Source organism: Camelus dromedarius, chromosome 27, assembly GCF_036321535.1.
Source record: "Camelus dromedarius isolate mCamDro1 chromosome 27, mCamDro1.pat, whole genome shotgun sequence".
Lineage (NCBI taxonomy): Eukaryota > Metazoa > Chordata > Mammalia > Artiodactyla > Camelidae > Camelus > Camelus dromedarius.
Window position 1 is genome coordinate 8,731,179 of NC_087462.1, and position 17,772 is coordinate 8,748,950.

General features: G+C 46.6%; 1 protein-coding gene across 9 annotated transcripts in view; it reads right to left on the reverse strand.

Moving 5' to 3' along the window:
• BRD4 (bromodomain containing 4) overlaps nucleotides 1-17,772 on the reverse strand; it is an 81,720-nt gene that overhangs the window by 30,640 nt on the left and 33,308 nt on the right. For 8 of the 9 annotated variants that reach the window (XR_010378085.1, XM_064479944.1, XM_064479945.1 and 5 more), the window contains exon 2: nucleotides 3,563-3,881. Coding sequence is in view for 8 of the 9 variants with exons in the window: in XM_064479944.1 (XP_064336014.1) it covers nucleotides 3,563-3,847 (285 nt within the window). In the remaining variant the exon portion in view is untranslated. Of the gene's footprint in view, nucleotides 1-3,562; nucleotides 3,882-15,644; nucleotides 15,736-17,772 lie in introns of those variants that run through there. The other variant, XM_064479941.1, reaches the window with a different exon arrangement.

The window sequence follows — 17,772 nt, forward strand, 5'->3', positions numbered from 1 at the left end:
CTCACAGGCAGGCCTGTGATCTCACTTCAGGTTACTCCACAGGCACGCAGATCCAAGCTCTTCCATGGCATCTGTGAGCTATCTCAAGGGGGACTCCAAGATAAAGTGGGTCAGGAAAGGATTCCTAAAGGCTGTGTGGCAATTCAGAGGGAAAATGTGCAAGTTTGCCAACTGTCCTGTCCAGGAACAGGTTGTCTTTATTGAGATTTATGTTTTCCTCTTTTTTTTTTTATTTTTTTTATTTTTAATAAATAATGGGGAAGGCATACAGCCTTTAAAAAAGTTTTTATCGGGTAAGACAACCATGGTAGGTTCTACTTTCTTCTCACTATTTGGAATTTTCTACATCCATAAAATGTAAAATCCTATGGAACTGGCACTGCAAGCCCATTCACAAGTGAATCCCTTGCTTTCTGTCACACTAAAGAACCACGGAGTAAAAGCCTCCACTTTCAGTCAAGTTCACTGCATTTCCATTTCTTTTACCTGCACACAGTTTACCATCTAAGGATCCACTAGTATCTGGATACAGTTAAGTGCCAGATGAAGATTTAAATGGACAGCTTTCATAATCCTTATTAAAAAAAAAAAGAAATCCAGCAGACCCACTCTCCAAACTTTCAGATCTTATTGACAAGTGCTAAACAGAAGGGGCCAGATGGCAGGTGTCCTGAAGTCCTTCAAATCAAACTCTCTACTATCATCACAGCTTTTCTCTAAATCTAAACCTAAATTTTAAAACCAAACACTTATTTTTAAAAACGACCAAAGGAGGAATTTGGGGACAGATCAGGCAGTGGCCAGGTTCCAGGTGGAATGACCACAGAGGGGCCAGGCCAGGGAGGAGAACCTGCACACAGCCAGCCAGCCCCACTGAGAACCACATTCTCTGAGGTTCCCCTAATGAGGCTAAGGTGAGGTATCAGAACCAAGTACAAGAGGGAGCCTGATGACAGAGGGACAGGCCTATGGTTTAGCAAGCACTGAGGTCCTGCCCAGGAACAGTGGTGGACTACTTAAAAGGTAATCATGGGGTATGAGGTTCTGACTTGTTCTGACATCCATGAGAAAGGCACAGAAGCCACCAGCATACACATTAGGGCTGGCAGAGATCTCAGCCCTGCCCAAACAAGGGCTGCAAACACAGGCCTAGGTGCCCTGGCCAGGAGGCCTCAAGGGGAGACTGAAGCAGACTTTCTACATTATACTTACTCTGACCACCTTTCCCTAGAGAACCAAGTCCAAATATATTTTCCCTAGGGGAAATTTAGGTTTTATTCCATGGCCAAAGTTCTCTTAGAATGGTGTCAGGTGCTTGAACTGGCCTCAGCATGTGTCAAGTGGTTCAAGGCCAAAGAGGAGAGCGGCTGAGGACAGAACAGGAACGAGGCGAGACGATGACAAAGGGGTGGCGGGGACTGAAAGGGAGGCAGGGGCTTGGGGGCATGACAATCCAACTGTACATGTGTAATGAACAAAAGAGCCAGGCATTCTAGTAAGAAGTCCAGCAGGGACCAGAGGCCAAACACAGGTAAAGATCTGGTGGGCATCAGAAAACAGGAAGAAACTTTTTTGGGTGGCGCTATTAACATTTCCTGGAGAAGTGGGTTGTTTATGGGAAACTGGGCTTTAGCGAGACATTTTCCCCAGCCAATCAGCCCCACCCCATCCCTCTGGATCAGTACCACACTCTCCCCATCTCTCTGAAGACTTTGGACCAGTGCCACTATCCACAGGCCTCTTCTTCCTATGTCAGAGCTGCTGAGGGTGACATCTACAGTCACACTGTGGCCCCTGGGGAACCTGCTCTCCACTTCAGAGAATGACCTCAAACCCCCAAACCCCTTGGCCTAACAGACCTCCCACACCCATGTCTGTCCCACTGGCTGGGATGCTGCCTTCTCGAATCTCAGGCCCCCTAGTCCCCCTTTCTCCTCAGTCTTCACCCTCTCAGCTCTCCTTGCCTCTGCACCCTCTGCATTTTCCTGTAACAAACCAACCCCTCCTCCTTCTGGCCCTGCTGCACTTTCCCTTCAAAGCTAAATTTCTTGAAATGATGGCTTCACATCCTCACCTTCTCATTCATACAGCTGTGAATCTGGTTTCTACTTCTGCGTCACATGGTCCTAAGGTCACCAACGCCCTCCTAAAGGCCAACAGGAGGGTCAGGTCGGGATCCTCATCTCTTTGACCTCCCTGTGTAGTCTCTGATGTAGCAACTTGGGGGGCTGCTCTCTGCTGGCAATCCTCCTGGCCTCCCACCTCCCTCCAGTGCTGTAAAAAAGCACACTTGGATTCCAATCCCCAGCTCCTTCTACCCCCGTTCTTTGCATTTGCTCTCACAAAGTTACTTCATCTAGGACCATGCAGAACTCAGCCCATTAGCCCAGCTAGAAACTGATACAGCAATCTCTCCCAAAAGCTTCTCTCCAGCGGCAGGATCATTGCCTCTACTCCTGGTTGTGGTCAATGGATGAGAGTGGCCTCTGAAGTCTGGATTTGGTGAAGACCCTTCTTTTGCCCCCAACTCCTTTCCTGAGCCAGTTCGTTACCCAGACCTGCAGCAGCCCCTCCCAACTCTCTCTGTGAGTGCATACGATGCGTATTCAATGAATAGAGAGTATTAGACAGCTGTCACAGACACAGCAGCTTTCAAGCAAGGAAAGTCACGTAGTGTGTTCCTCCTTCTTGAAACCAGACGCCTGGCAGAGACTGAGGATCCTATACCCGTGTAGAGCAGTTCTAACTCGCAGACCCATGCCTAGGTCAAAAGCAGCAATCATCTAATTCCAATTCCCTTGCCCAGGGGTGTGTGTGGAATCTGGCAACAGCAGAGAGCAATTTAAAGATAATTAGTCCTTGATGCTTTGAAGGAAAAAATTAACACATTTATGTCGTTTGCTCTCCTAGGTTCAGTTAGAGGTACAAGTTGAGTTTCTAGGACCATGTGCTAGGGGTGTGGGCAAGTGGAAAACTCCCCCTGCCCCAAAGGAGAGGAACAGGGGTACAAAACAAGAGCCAGTACAGTGTGGCCACAAGGTGGGCAGGTGTGAGGGCGTGTGCAAAGGCAACCAGGGACAGAGCTGCACCCCTACCCCTCTCTTCAGTCAGGCCACTTCCATGTACCTGGCTCCCTGGGAGGCATTTCACTACCTTCTCAAACTGCCCCGCACTCTGGGCGATGATAATGACACCAGTACCAGAAGAAGTGCTGTAGTCAGCCAGTCCTCTTCTGAAAACTCTGATCAACCATGTCTGAGAAGGGAGGGCTTGACCCCACCATCCAACTGGAAGGAAAGCTGCAAGCACTCCTTCACCCACTTCAACCTCTTACACAGTACTTTCTGGGATCCTAGTATCAAAGAAACCAGTTACTGCTTAAGCCAGTCAGCAGGTTCTTTCTCCTTCCCTATTTTCACTCATCAGGACTGCCGAAACCACTCACTCAAGGGCCCGTGCTTTCACAATGACTCCAAAGGTATATCCACCCTCCCATAAGTCCACCCTCCCACAGGAGGAGACCTGGAGGATGGCAGCCCCAGGCCTTGCCGAAGTTACTCACAGGGAGGTTTAGCTTGACGGCGTCCACAGGCTGCTGGAAAGGCCACGCAAATTGGTGTTTCCATAGTGTCTTGAGCACCACTTTGAGCAGATATTGCAGTTGGTTGGTCTGTCTCTTGGGCTTGTTGGGGTTGGAAGTCTCCGGGGGCGGGGGATTGGTGCTGGCTGTGTTGGCTTGCTGGGGTTGGGCCTGGGCCTGCGTTGTAGACATCTGGGTAGTTTCTAGTCCATCCCCCATTACTGGCAGATTTCTCAGTCTTGTCCCAGGACCGCTCTCCGCAGACATGCTACTGATCCCATCACATTCTTCGCCGGGCACTCTACAAGGGAAGAGACAAGCCATCATCAGAGACCAGGCAGCAGATGGATGCCACTCACAACGACACATGCCCCTGGGCTGTGGCTCCCGAGAGATGAGTTCCTCTGGTGAAAACTGATAAGGTTGGCTGGGGAGTATGCACTGATGAAAGGGTCGCAGTATCTGCTCTCCTTAAAGACTCATCAATCAGTAGGAAGGAAAGAGGCCCCAACTTTGAGGGCCAGGGCATGGAGTCCAGAGTCAACCAGGAGCTGGAAGAGGCTGCAGAAGGTATGGAGTTCATGGAGAAGTGGATACAATAACTAAGTCTTCACATCTAAGAGTTTTTAGGGGACACTGCTTGTGTGTTAGATAGGATTATTTACAAATCCCAAATTATGTCATTTTCATTAAAATTGTATTTGTGGCTTATGAAGCATCCACCCAAGTCAGAAATTCCATTTGGTAAGCAGGGGCCAGGCAGGAAGGAGTAGGAAGGCCAGGCTGCCCACTCTTGAATGGCCCATGCAATCCACTACTGAGCACTCAGGGACAAACCTCACACTTACGAAGAACATTTTTTCGGTAATTTAAATAATGCATGTTTGCTAATTAAAGAAATACCACAAGGTAACTGCTGATACATAAAAACAAATCCATACTCAACCTACTGTTTTATTAACCAGCTTTCCAAAGCTTATTTATAAAAGCACAGAGAGGCACCTGTGATCCACCAGGGTGGGGGGACACAGGAGACCCCCGATCAGTGCCTTATATGTATCCTGTCCAGTTACTTACAGGAGAGCCACAGGGCAGCAGGTACATGTTTTTACTGTCAAACTGTCCCCTAACCCGGAAACACATTAACCCACTCATTACTCAAGAGTGCCAAGAGTTTCCACACTCTATTCATAAGAAGAAACATCTGCTCAAAAGTGTACTGACCATTTGCACTTTTCGTGCGCTATGCTTCTGACACCTTTCCACTGGCAAGAAAAAGGAATGAGTCTGCGGAGGAAAAAAGACTTCGTAAGCTAGGAGCTGCCTGCATCTAATGAGTGACTCCAGTAATAAACCCAGGAGTTCAGTCAGGGTAAGAAAACCTCTCTAGCTGAGGAAGTCAGGCAAGGTTTTAGGAAAAGAGAGCAGAGTAGATTTTTAGGATCACAGGACTCTGGTAAGTAGAGGAGTCAAGCTGGCTGGCTATGTCACAGCTTTTGCTCTGGAATACACTTAACAGATACTAGTTACTCTAGCTGCTGTTGAATTACTTTATAATTCAGTCCAAGTGTAATTTAAAACAAGGTTCTCACAGTGGTTTTTGTAAATGCAGTTCTGGCAAATTACCAAATTTTAAAGGCACGAGAAAGGAACTCACTGGGTGAAAAGCAACTCACTCAAGTAAAAGCAACTTAGTCCATCATGGCAGGGCTGTAAAGAGCTAGACCTCTCAGCCCAAGGCCTGATAAAATTAGCATGGCCAGGGAGACTGCTTTCCTTCCAGGGTGCTGACTGCAGGTCTAGCCATCAACTGCTTAGAGAACACACGTAGAGCGTGCTGCTCTAAGGAGAAGGCTGTGGCAGGGAGGGGACCCGTGTGGGAGCAGCCCATGGCCACCGAGTATAAGACTCCAGATCTTACGGATCTGAGAAATGAATCCTTTGCTTTAAGAGGAAAGACTGCTCTCTACCCCTTTTCAAAGAGATAAGAGATTTAAGAGTGCCTTTTGCCTATTCAGAAATGAGATGCCAATCACTCAAAAAATACTGAATAATTCACTAATCCTTTAGCTCAGAGAAAAGGGCAATACTGTCCAATGCTGGAGGGAGGGAATGTTATAGCAATGTGAATTAGGTGTCTAGAGGTGGTCTTGCATCTGATGCTAAACTTAAGTACTTAATGATGTCCAAATGCATCCAAGATGCCAGCAAAAAATTCAGTTTGCACCCTCTCAGGGTAACTCTCAAGACTTGAGAGGCAAGGGACAGGTCCTATGGAAACCTCTAAGTTCTCTACATGGAGAACATCTGCCCAGGAAGAACACTTACAGGAAGGGGGCTTTTGTGGGTGTAGAGCCAATTCTTAGCACCTCTCTTGCACATACGGTGCTAGAGATGGGGAAGGAGCACCCAGAGATAAAACTAGACAGGTATCTGACATGAGAGAGTGTTGGGGACTGGAGGTGGGGACTGGCTGGCCAGCAGCCAGTGAAAGCATCCCCCAAGCCAAGACAACAGTGTGCCTGGGGTTCAGTACTAAGAAGGGGCACTTCCCTGAAGCAACTTAATTTGACAGTGGACATCATGAAACTTTGCAACAACACAACCTTGCAGGAGCGTTGTGGACTACAATAGTTTTCAAAGGCAGGCATGACTGGGTAGGCTTGCTTCAGGCTCTGGGGATACAATGCACTTCCCTTTTCCCATCAAGGATATTTCTGGTACAAGTTTGGCCAGAACTAAGGGCCATCTTGTCCTGTAAATAAGTGCCATGCAATGAATCAAGGAGGGAGGGTGGGCTTGGAGGTCTACTGGTGGTGGTGGGGGTACCTAAAGTGTACCTGGCTGGGAACTTGGAAAGGATGGGGTGTACCCTGGAGCCCAGACTTGAGTAAACGCATCTCAGTGAAAGCAGGAAGGAGGTCACATACAGATTCAGGGTGGGGAGCATCCAAAGGCTGGGGCAAGGTGAAAGAGCCTGATCAGAGGGAAGAGAGAACAAGGGGCTAGGGTGAATCACCTGACACTGAGTGTGATTGGGGTGGGGGGGATTCTGGCCGAGAGTATGTCACTGCTGACCTAAGGTGAAGCAGGATATGGAGGGCAGCATGAGAAGGCAGCACACTGGAAGCTGCAATCGACTGTGAATGGAGTCTTGCAGACAAAAAGCATGCCTTCACTCCTGCAGTGAATGCCAGGAAAGAGGAAAAAGATTCCTCCAAGTTCTGAGGTTTAGTTGATAAACAGTGGGGACCTCAATCTCAGAGAAGTAGGGTCCACAACCACTTGCAGAAAGACACGCCAGGACTCGGGGATGGGGCCATGGAAAGGTTCACAGAACCACGTCCCCAAAGCCACCAGGAGAGCACAAACTGGCTTTAGATAGATGGCATTTAATCATTTAGTGCACATTCCCTTCTTTTCATTTCCTTTTATTCTCATTCCAGTATTGACAGGTAATCCCTGTTTGTGCTAGTGTGAAAGGCGGTGCTCAGGGATGACAGCAGACAATACTATTATCTGGATGGAATTTAACAATATTGTTTTGTTCTCATGGTTTTTGAAAAACTCTAGTGATATCAATGTTACTTCTGATTTGGTATCCTTTCAAAATAAAGCTGCTATAAGCAAAACAGTAAACTGATAAAAACAGAAACAAACAGTTAAGGATATCACATAGAACAGGACAAGGATAAAGTGGGAGTGGTGAGGGCAGCCAGCTAAGACTAACTCCAGGTTCCAGGTTGGGAAGCCAGTGGGCTAGAATTTGCAGAAAATTGTTGGAAGAGGGAGGGAGGATGGAGAGGCACCCACAAGATGGCAGAAACTATAGAGTGCTCCCTCACAAACCCTCCATAAGTAAGTGGATGGGGTAATCATTTACGGGGCAACTAAAGAAACTGGGGTTGGAAACCAGCAAGACAGAAGGGGAGACAGAAAGATGAATGGCACAGGCAACATGCCAGCTAGCCAAGAGCCTTTGGTTTGGTGGTCATGAGCGAGATACAGAGAGATACAGGACATGCTGAGTGCTTGGACGCAGGTATTGACAGAGGGGCAGCACAACAGAGAAGGAAATATGTCAGTCGGGTTTAAGGATGCCTGGAGTTGGCTGGAAGAGGGTTTCCATGCATCAGGACCAGCATGAACAAAGGAGCAGAAGAGGATGAAAGTAACTGTGGCCCCATCATGAAGTGAGGCTTAGACACACTGGAGAAGTGACTCTGGGAGTGAGGGTGGCATTTAGTGAAGATGAAGAATGATCTGCAGTTTGGTTTCTACTATTAAATACCTCCTACAAAGAAGCTTAGGAATTACACAGCTAAGCACGTGCCGGGTAAGCTGTGGCAGGCAAGGAGCAGGAGCAGCCCCACTTCTAAGGAGATGTGCTGGCCCGAGGGCAGTGAAGCTCTGTCAGCCACAAGGACACAGGCTGCCAGGGGGCTGAAACAAGCACCTCCCACCAGGAGGAAGAAGCTCCATAAATTTTCCATTAAGTAACGATGTGCTGGAAATCTTTAAGCAGTGTCTCCAAGGCAAGATGAAGTCAAGGCAACTGAGTTCTGGAACTTCTGGGCTGTGTGCCTCTTCTCCTTCCAAATGGACTCTCGGCAAAGCCAAGGATGGAGGGCTCTAGACACAACTACTTTCCTTCACCTTCAAACCACACCCACATGGGCCCTTGAGCCAAGGAAGCTGAATTTTCTGCTCAAAAAATGAACAGAGCTTTTTCTACAGAAAATGTGACACTCTAACTTTGTCTCATCTCTGCTTTAAACCACTACCTCCACCACAGAAGCCAAAACACCCTTTCCAGCCAGAACACCCAACCACCTCCCATCTGACACACAGTGGCATTTAATCTTGACAACTCTGAGACTGCTTCTAGCCTCATCCCCATTTTAAAGATAAGAAAATCGAGGCATAGAAAAGTAACTGACCCAGGAAGTAGAAAGATCAGGCCTATCCAGTTACTGTGGCCCATAATCTGGCACAATTCCTGGAAAGTTTCAGTTGGCTTTTGAGTCAAAGTCCCCATCTGTGAGCTGAACATGCACCTCTAAGAGAGTCCAATGCAAACAGCTGGGACAGGCTGGCCCATTTTAAGTAGTATGAAAAACCAAGCACAAAACCCACACCCTTGTAACAACTGAGGTCAATTCATAAGGAAAGAAAATGCTGGAGGCTGCCAGCCCAAATGTAAAGAAATGATGAGTCTGACAGATGAGATGGATCCACAAGTACCTCAAAATTTCTTTTAGGAAGCTCTGAGGACAACTGAAGACAGGTGACATCCATGGCCCCAATGTATGGGATCACCACATATGACAACTAAGCCATGAGGATCATCACAGGATGCCTGGGATTCCTGTTCTATATTCACTTGGGGGCCTGGGCAGCACTCATACCTCAAGAAACCACACCCAGGATAGTCTGCAGCTGGCAGATCAGCTGTTTCAGGACTGCAGACAAGTAAACTCCTCAAAAACTTTAAAAAGCCATTCATTCATACTGAAGCAAAGAACACTAGGGAAGCCAACAAGAGTCTCTAGTCTGTTGTGGGCCAAGGAAGTGAGGCACTGGTGAGCGGCTCCCTGCGACAGCCAGGATGACTTTTGTAAGGCACAGGTCCAACTGTGTTGCGACACTGGGTAAATCCTTCCCAGTAGTCTCCCCTACCCTGTACTGTCCCAGTCCCTAGCATCAACATTCCAAACAACATTGTAGCCACAATGGGCCCCTTCCCTATCAGCTTCATGCCTTTTATCTGCTGTACCTGGTGCTTCCCTGATCTCTGTCTAGTGGCTTCAATGGTCAGCACACACACCTGGAAGCCCAAGGGCAGGGCCATCTTTACTTCACTCTTGTCCTCTGAATACACAGCAGGTGCTTAGTGAATGACTCAGGTAAAGAAGTCACCCTACAGTGACCACACGATTGTCACCCTAGGTCTTCTAAGCCCAATTTCAGAGCTCTGGAAAAGGAAACCAGCTTGCACTCTCACACAGAAAATTTGACTGTTATACTCTCACTTAATCAGCTAATGCGTCCTGTCTGAGCTACATGCCAGGGCTGAGGACTCTGCAGTCAACATGATGTTCTTCGGGTGATTAAGCAATACCTGGATGAGTATTGTGAAAAAGAATGGTAGGGCCACTGTGATCACGGACAGGGAGGGTGTGCACTCCCGTGGTGGGTGAGGCAGAGAGGGACAAGGCTTATGACGGACAGGAGAAGGCAAAACTGACGCAGTAATACAGGCACAGGTATGGAGGCAGGAGAGATACCAGGGCCTGTGAAGAGCTGAAAGGAGAACAGGCGGGGTGGCACAGTGTAGGGACCATGTGACCACGCTGGGTTTTATCCTCCACAAGTCCCTGACTGCAGGGCAGGAGCAAAGGGGTGGGGATGGGGGAGCCCTTGGATGGAGCACTGAGGTTGGATTCCAGGACCACTGGGAGGTAGAGACAAGAATCGCATTCCTGCCTGGAATATAGTTTCATCCTCAACTATACCTGCACAATGCAGCATGGTGTTTACAGATGCAAAAGATGGGGAACCAAAGAATGGGTGCATGGAGACAGGGTAAATCAGTGAGGGTGCCTACAAGATTGCTCTTTGTGCTCTACAAGATTGCTCTGTGTGCTCTGAGTCCTGCAGGAAATCAATGGCTCTCAGCACCATGGCTCAATAGGGAGAGGAGGCTAAAAACTCCAACTTATAAATCTATATGTAGATACTAGGAGGAATTTATTACTTGGATTCTCATGACAGTGTAGACACCAACTTCAACCAATTCAATCAAAATTTTACATCTAAAAGATCCAAAAATGCTATTCCCTCTATTTTCACACTTACCTGTGGCCAAGAGGTGCGAGCCACCAATTACTGTATTCAGTTAGTTGAACGTCAAGGGACAGGAAGAGAATTTGACGTATCGTATCCAAGCAAAAGAAAGCTGCATGACCCAACCAGGTGTCCAATTTCTGGATCTACTCTCAACAGATAGCTTACGACGTATTTCCAGTTTACAGGAATAAGAAGAAATAGATGAAGAGAAATTAGATTAGTGCCCTGATTCCCCAACGGAATGCTGAGGCACCCTAGGGAGTCACAGTAACTCAGAGAGGCACTGTGAGAACTATCAGCTCAAGGTAATTGATAATTTCAATGTTAGACTGCACTATATTCCTTTCGACGTCATATCTTGCAACACCTGTGTTTAGCAGTTGTGATAAATAGCAAACTTAGTTAGTTGGCCCTTGGTATCTGCAGATTCAATCAACAGCTGGTCAAAAATGGGGGGGGGGGGTAGTTTTCCCGAAAGTTCCAAAAAGCAAAACTTAAATTTGCTGTGCACTGACAACTACACAGAATTTACGCTGTGTTTACAAGTATTTACATAGCATTTACACTGTATTAGGTATAAGTAACCTAGAGATGATTTAAAATGTATGAGAGGACAGAGGACATGCAACAGGTTATATGCAAACACTATGCCATTTTATATAAGGGACTCGAGTATCTGTGGTTTTGAGTGTCTGGTGGCAGGTGTATATGTCCCAGAAATAATCCCTTGAGGATACCAAGGGATGACTGTACCATGTAAAAATCAACGTGGGAAACAGAGAATAGGGGCAGTGGGTGTCTGATCTGGTTCTAATGTTTGAAGGGTTGTGCAGTACCCAACTGGCACACATTCCATTAGGAACTGGCTGTAGTTATGCAAGGATGTAATATTTCTTCAATTTATGTCTTTTATTTTTTTCAAACAGCTATATACAGTTGTTGGGACATTAGTACATATTCCTTTGTTTATATCTAAACTACCTAATGAAATTGTTAAGTATTTCCTTTGGCCTAAGATCATGATGAAAAAATTGAGATGCTAAGGACACTATGAACCAAGAAAGTTTGGGAACCGAAGGGCTAATGAAAATAAAAATGTAAATTCTTTCCCTATGTTTATAAACCCTTGATTAAGCATTCCTGCTTTCAAGGATGTTCTTTCCTATCATTCCAACTCATCTAAGTGATTTGAGAAAATTTTAAGGACAGATAGTATTTAGCAGACAACACAACTGTAACATTTTTGAAACTTCAACAGTATTTTCTTTTCTGGAGATTAGGAGTTGAGACAGAGAAAGACAATGGGCAGGTTTGGGTCTGGGCTTTGGAAGGCAAGAGAGGTAAAGAGAAAGACTGATCCCTGGAGATTAAGTTCAAGTCCTGTCCATTGTGAGAGGCTGACCAGCTATACATTGTACCTATAATTCCACCTTAAGTCTTGGTCTCCCAGAGAGTCCATGAAGCCCAGAGACCACAGCTTGACTCTGTTCTCCTCCCTAAAGTGACACAGCATGTAGGCAGCAAGATGGAAGGGAAGGCAGGAGTAGCGCAGGTTAACTGGAAGGCTTCATGAACTCTCTTGTGAAATACAGAAACCACGCTTGGCAGAACTTTATGCGAGCTACCAAAACACACATCTGCACTAGGGCCTAGGAAAGCTCGCCAGTAGGGACCAGCCGCTTCCTGGGCTGATGCCCCGTACTTGACACTTGACCTGTATTTACTTATTTAATCTTCAAAGCAAGCCTACAAGGCAGGTGGTGGCATCATTACCTTCATCTTCATTCTCTTGGCAACAAAGAAACAGTGGGTGGTGGTCAGCCGGAGGTCACCCAGGGTTGCGTGTCCCTTGAGTGCCTGTGCTCACCAAGCCCAGGGGCAGAGGCCCAGTCAACCAGCACTGGTGGGCCAGGAGGATATGTGGTTTAGCCGAGGGCACCCCTACCCCACATCTACGTCCTGGCATGTACTATCAACAGACCTGCCCTCCCTGAAGAAATAGCTGAATGTCACAAAACCCTCAAGAAAGTGAGGTTAATTTCCAAAGAATTTCACTCCCATAAACAAATCAAAGTCAAGATAACTCTGGCAGCACCTGGTCAACTGTGACTTGGTCCAAATCACAGGTGAAATCAGCATCACACTTCCCTGCTGATGCCATGGGGTGTGGGGTCAAGGGAAACAGAGACCAAATGTTATTCATGCTTCCCAAGCATTGAAGGGCCCAAAGGGCCATGGATTGAACTTGTCTCAGACCAAGAAAAACACTGGCCAATGCCAGCTGACCTCAGCCTCTTATGAAATTACAAGTTCACAGTAGTACACACATACCCTTCAGACAGAGAAGGTCACCTCTCCATCACAGCAAGGCTCCCCTTTAAAGAATCATTTGGGGGAAGAGTGAGATTCTACTTAGGGACTAAGAGAAGGGGATGGGGGACCTTAACTTTGGTTTAAAAAAAATAGCAAATTTCTTAACATTATTCAATTCGCATCAAATCTTATCTGGTACTAAGAACATTTTTTCTTGAAATGTTACACTGGTTCCAGAAAACTAGTATCAGGTCTGTTTCCTCCTGACCCCAGAGCTGAAGCTCCTTCCCATTCATAGTGAAGGCCCCTGTTTCACTGTGTAACCTATGTCAGTGGGGAAGCACAAACAGGATTACTTTTCCATCTGACCAGCTCTAGCAGCTGATGAGAACAGCACTCGTGTCATCAGCCAGACTGAGCTGTCTGGAGCCTGGCCAGTGCCTGTGCCCTGAGGCAGCTCTTAGAAGTCTTAATTCTCCTTCATGCAGCTTGTACACGGCCCACCCCTTTGCCCCCTTGGACTTTGCCAGGCAAGGCCCTATCACCTCAAGCCTCAAGCCTGCAGCTTGCCTTAAACCAGGCAACCCAAGGCAAAGATGAGTCAGTCTTCCTGCCAGGGTGTGTAGACACACTCAAGCGCTCTGTCCCCCGTGAGGGAATCAGGCATACAAGGACCATGCAGCCAGGAAAACCAGGATCCAGGCCCAGAGAGGCCACAACCTTGTCAATCAGAATTCCAGCCAGCCCCTCTGCTTTAGAAACCAATCAGCAGGCACACTAACTTAGAGGCAGTGAGAATTTTGTACTGTCTTTTCCCTGTGAAAGCTGTCAGCAGCTGGAAGTACAGTATAAAAAGGTTCTATTGTTACATTCGGCTTACATCATGCTGTTGATGGTTAAATCTGGGCGGATGGATTTGTGAACTTAAAATGTTCCTTAGATGGGCAGGCAGTTAAAATGAAAACAAAACTTTGATGTGGACAAGATCAAAACTGCTAAAACATATACCAGTATGGGTAGGCTAATTTTTCCTACAAAGGGCCAAAGAGTAAATAAAGTCAGCTGTGCAAGACACAGTCTTTGCAATACTTCATTCTGTTGTTGCAGAACTCTTATAGCAGCCCACTGACAATCTTTAGACAAATGACTGTGGCCACATGCCAATAAAACTTGTATTGGTCTACAGGCCTTAGTTTGCAACCCCTGTTCCATAGATTTCTAGGCTTTGTGTCAAAATGAGGGAAGTGTAGATTAAAAAAAACGTTATGTTAGAAAAGCAGAATGCAAACTTACAGATGAAATTAAGTAAAGATGTGCAAGTGGGTGGGTACATGAAACCACAAAATGAAGTGGGATAGAGTGGTGGGTTTGTGGAAGACTATACCTATTTATATTTAAAAACCAACCAACCAACCAACAACGCGCCCCCTTTCAGAAGCTCCCACTGACGTCTCTGTTGGTGTGGTCTTTTGATCAGTCTGCCTCAACCTAGTGAGCTGGCCTCCAGGCACTGCTTCTCAAAGCAGCCTTGACCTGGGGAAGTTTCCAAATTAAGAGGCTGAAAGATTGACAGAAACACAATGCCATTAATTCAAACCCTGCATTCCCACCGACCTATGTCTCAGGTTGTGCCCTTTACAGGTAAGGTGGTTAAGAGTGATATTTATTTCTGGTTGCCTCTTTTAAAGTTTTTACTCCCACTCCTCTGTCTTTACTTTTACACCTTTTATTTTTATTTCCAAAACAGCTACTGTGGTGTATGTAACGCTAAGATTAACCCACACTGCAATATGAGACGCAACAGAACAGGAATGTTATTTCACGTAGAAAAATCCTGCTTTGAGAGGTGGACTCTGATATGGCCAGAATCATGCAGATCATAAAGCCAAGGCAGGTAGTGAGGCCAAGCACTCTACTTAGATGAGAGTTTCCCAGTTGGGAGCAAGCACTGGAATAATGGAGAACGGAAGAATCTGCAAGGCAGCAAGAATGGGAGGTGATGTTCACTTTTCAAAAGATAAATTACTGAAATGAAGAGTAAGAGTGAGAAACCAGGATTAGCCAAACCAGGCTGCCAGTACAGTCTTGGGCTGCCCAGTTGTAGATCAAAAAACTTTTGAGGGCGATGTCACACTGGTTCTCTGAAGCCTCCCATTGACAACAGAAGGATTAAATCCAAGTTCATGATCCTCATAAAATTTAAAACTAGTACAAAAAAGACAACTAAGGGGTTTCCAGCACAGCAAACACCATGGAAACACATTAGTGTTGACCTCCAAGCAGGTGGTGAAAGTCAAGCTGTTTGGGAATTTGGGAAGCCAAGAGAAAGGTAAATCAAATGCAACAGCCAATGGCTAGCACCATACAGGGGAGAGGTAGTCCACTGCCTGTGGCTGAAATGTTCCAGAACACGTCAGCTCACAGGCATACAGTCCTGCTGTGTTTAAGCAGAAACAATATTCAACTAGTGAACAGACCCATGAGTGGGAAAGATGATACTCCAACCAATTTTGCCTACAATTTCATCCCCCAGGAAGTAGCCTCCATGAGTAGGCAAGGCTGGGAGGGTGGAAGGTATCTCTAAGAGTACATCATGCCTCTAAGCTTCTCTTCAAAGCAGCAGAATGGCAGCTGAGAGGGAGACTCAAAGGGATCCACCTACGATTACTGGGGACAAAAGGGGCTCAGAGTACAAGCCTAGCACGAGAGCTTCCAGAGACACCACAATCTGCCATCCAAGTGATACTTCAGCCCTCGCTACCAAGAGTCCTCACTGAGAGGGAAGGCCAATTAGGCCTTCAAAGGCCAGGAGGAGACATGGAGGCACACCAAGGAGCAGACACATCTATCAAGGACAAGGCACACAGCGACTCAGGGTTTAGAGATGCAGGAATCCAGTTACCTTGATAAAGAGCTGATGCTTATGGGTGACCTCTTCTTTAATGATATTATCCTCTGACCTTCACTGTGAAGCTGTATTTTAGAAGAAAGATCTGAGAAAAAGAAGGATACATCTGTCATCATCAGGCACTCTCAAGAAGTGGCTCCGGCTAAGATTACTTTTCCTCTCATCTTGCCTTACTTTTCATCAAGTATAGAACCCAAATAACAGTGAGAGGTGACAGTGTCTAAACTAGACATGTCCTCCCAAGGGTACAATAAGGGCCAGTACTCTGACAGTCAAGCAGCCTCAGGGAAACAGGCAGACGGGCCCTGGCTTCCACACAAAAGTGACTTCCTGATAGGCAGGGGTAAGCCACCTCTCCATGCACTGCAAGAAGGCTTCTGCCCTGTGCGAACACTCAGTGTATCCTTTTGCCATAACAACCTAACCTTGTCAGTTTGAAGTGTATGCATGGGTTTAAATAACCAACCTCCTCTAGATCTCAGTAACTTTCAGAGTGCGAAGAAGCCAAACAGGTACAAAATTCACACTATTTCAGATGAGAACGGCCAGGGAAGTAAAGAACTTCAGAGGGATCTGTTGCTTCGTGAAAACTAACGTTCTTGTTTGCCATGAATCCCACCTGACTTCCGCTGAAGTGACCCACAGGAGCCAACTGCTCCAGCTGACACTGACAGGAGAGCAGGCGTTGGGAAGAATAGGGGGAACAAAGCAAAGCGTTCTGATTTCTCGCAGGAGCCCTGCAGCCTGCTGTGCCCTGGGCAGCAGGACCCTCCTCAGGCAGTGACCACTAGCAAACCAGCCCTAGAGGCTGTGCCCTAGGGGATCCTCAGCTGCAGCCAGACATCTCACAGACTTAGATTCTGTTGCACAGCCCAGGTTTACTCCCTAGCAGACAAGGCCAGGGCAGCTTGTCCTTAGTTCACTTAGGAAAATAAGAGCTGCTCATTGGAGAGGAGCTGTCAGCTCATCAAAAACAAAAACAAAAAGAGCCCCAGTGCACAGGTTCACACTTTCAGTGAACCTGCAGCATTTGAACTCCTTGCCGTCTTTGTGTTTAAACTTGGAAAAGTATTTAAGGATGTGGAACAAACATTCATCACAAACGATGCTTCAAAAACCAGGATGTAGAGCACAGAATGACTAAATAAAAACTGTGTGCATATGCATCCCTGTGAGTGAAAATGCCACCTGCACTCACTGAGTTTAGCAACTGATTTGTGAGTCATGCACCGGGAAAGCTAGAGACCCACGTGCTGGGCAACTTGTCCCCAGCTCACCACATCACTCTATGCGATTCTATGAGCTCTCCCAGACTCCATACTGGACATGTCTCACACAGGAGAGAGCAGAGCTGAACTGGGCTGGTGCCTCCAGTACCTTCTTTGGGGTCTCAATGCCCTCCCACCAATGATTCCCATACCTCTGCGCTGCTTGGGACCTTGGGCAAAGAGCTAGACAGAAGAGGGTCAGAAAAGTGTTCTCATCATGTTACCAGTAACAAGGATGGGTGGCCACGTTCCTCCCCAGCCCCCGCCAGCCTTACTCAGGTGAGAGATGTGGCTGAGCCCCTTCCCTTCACCAGTCTAACAGTGGAGAAGCAAAGGCTTCAAGAGGTGTGCCCAGGGTTCTGGTACTCACAGGTCCCAGGCCTTATTAGGGCAGAAGGACCAATGAGAAAGAATTCAGCAGAGAAGTCACCCAAAATAATAGGTTTTCAGTAGCCCAGAAAGGGAAATAAGAGAAAAACCTGGTGGAGGGTGGCCGCGCAGGCTGCTGCAGAGGAACAGACTCTTTACACTTGCACCACATCTACATGTGTGTTATAGACATAAACGTGACCACTCACACACTTTAATTTTCTAGTAGCCACATTAATGTAAAAGGGTGAAGTTAAAAGTATATTTCACTGAATCCAATACACTTAAAATATCATTTCAATGTGTGACCAATGATTCAATGTATAATCACTATAAAAAAGGACATTTTATCCCCCCCATACTAAATGTCTGAAATCCAAGTGTGTTCTCCACACTTTCAGCATATCTCAATTCAGGAGCTAAATTTTCATTCAAAATATTTGGTCTTATTTAGATTTCATAAAATGTGAGGTTTAAAAAGTAGA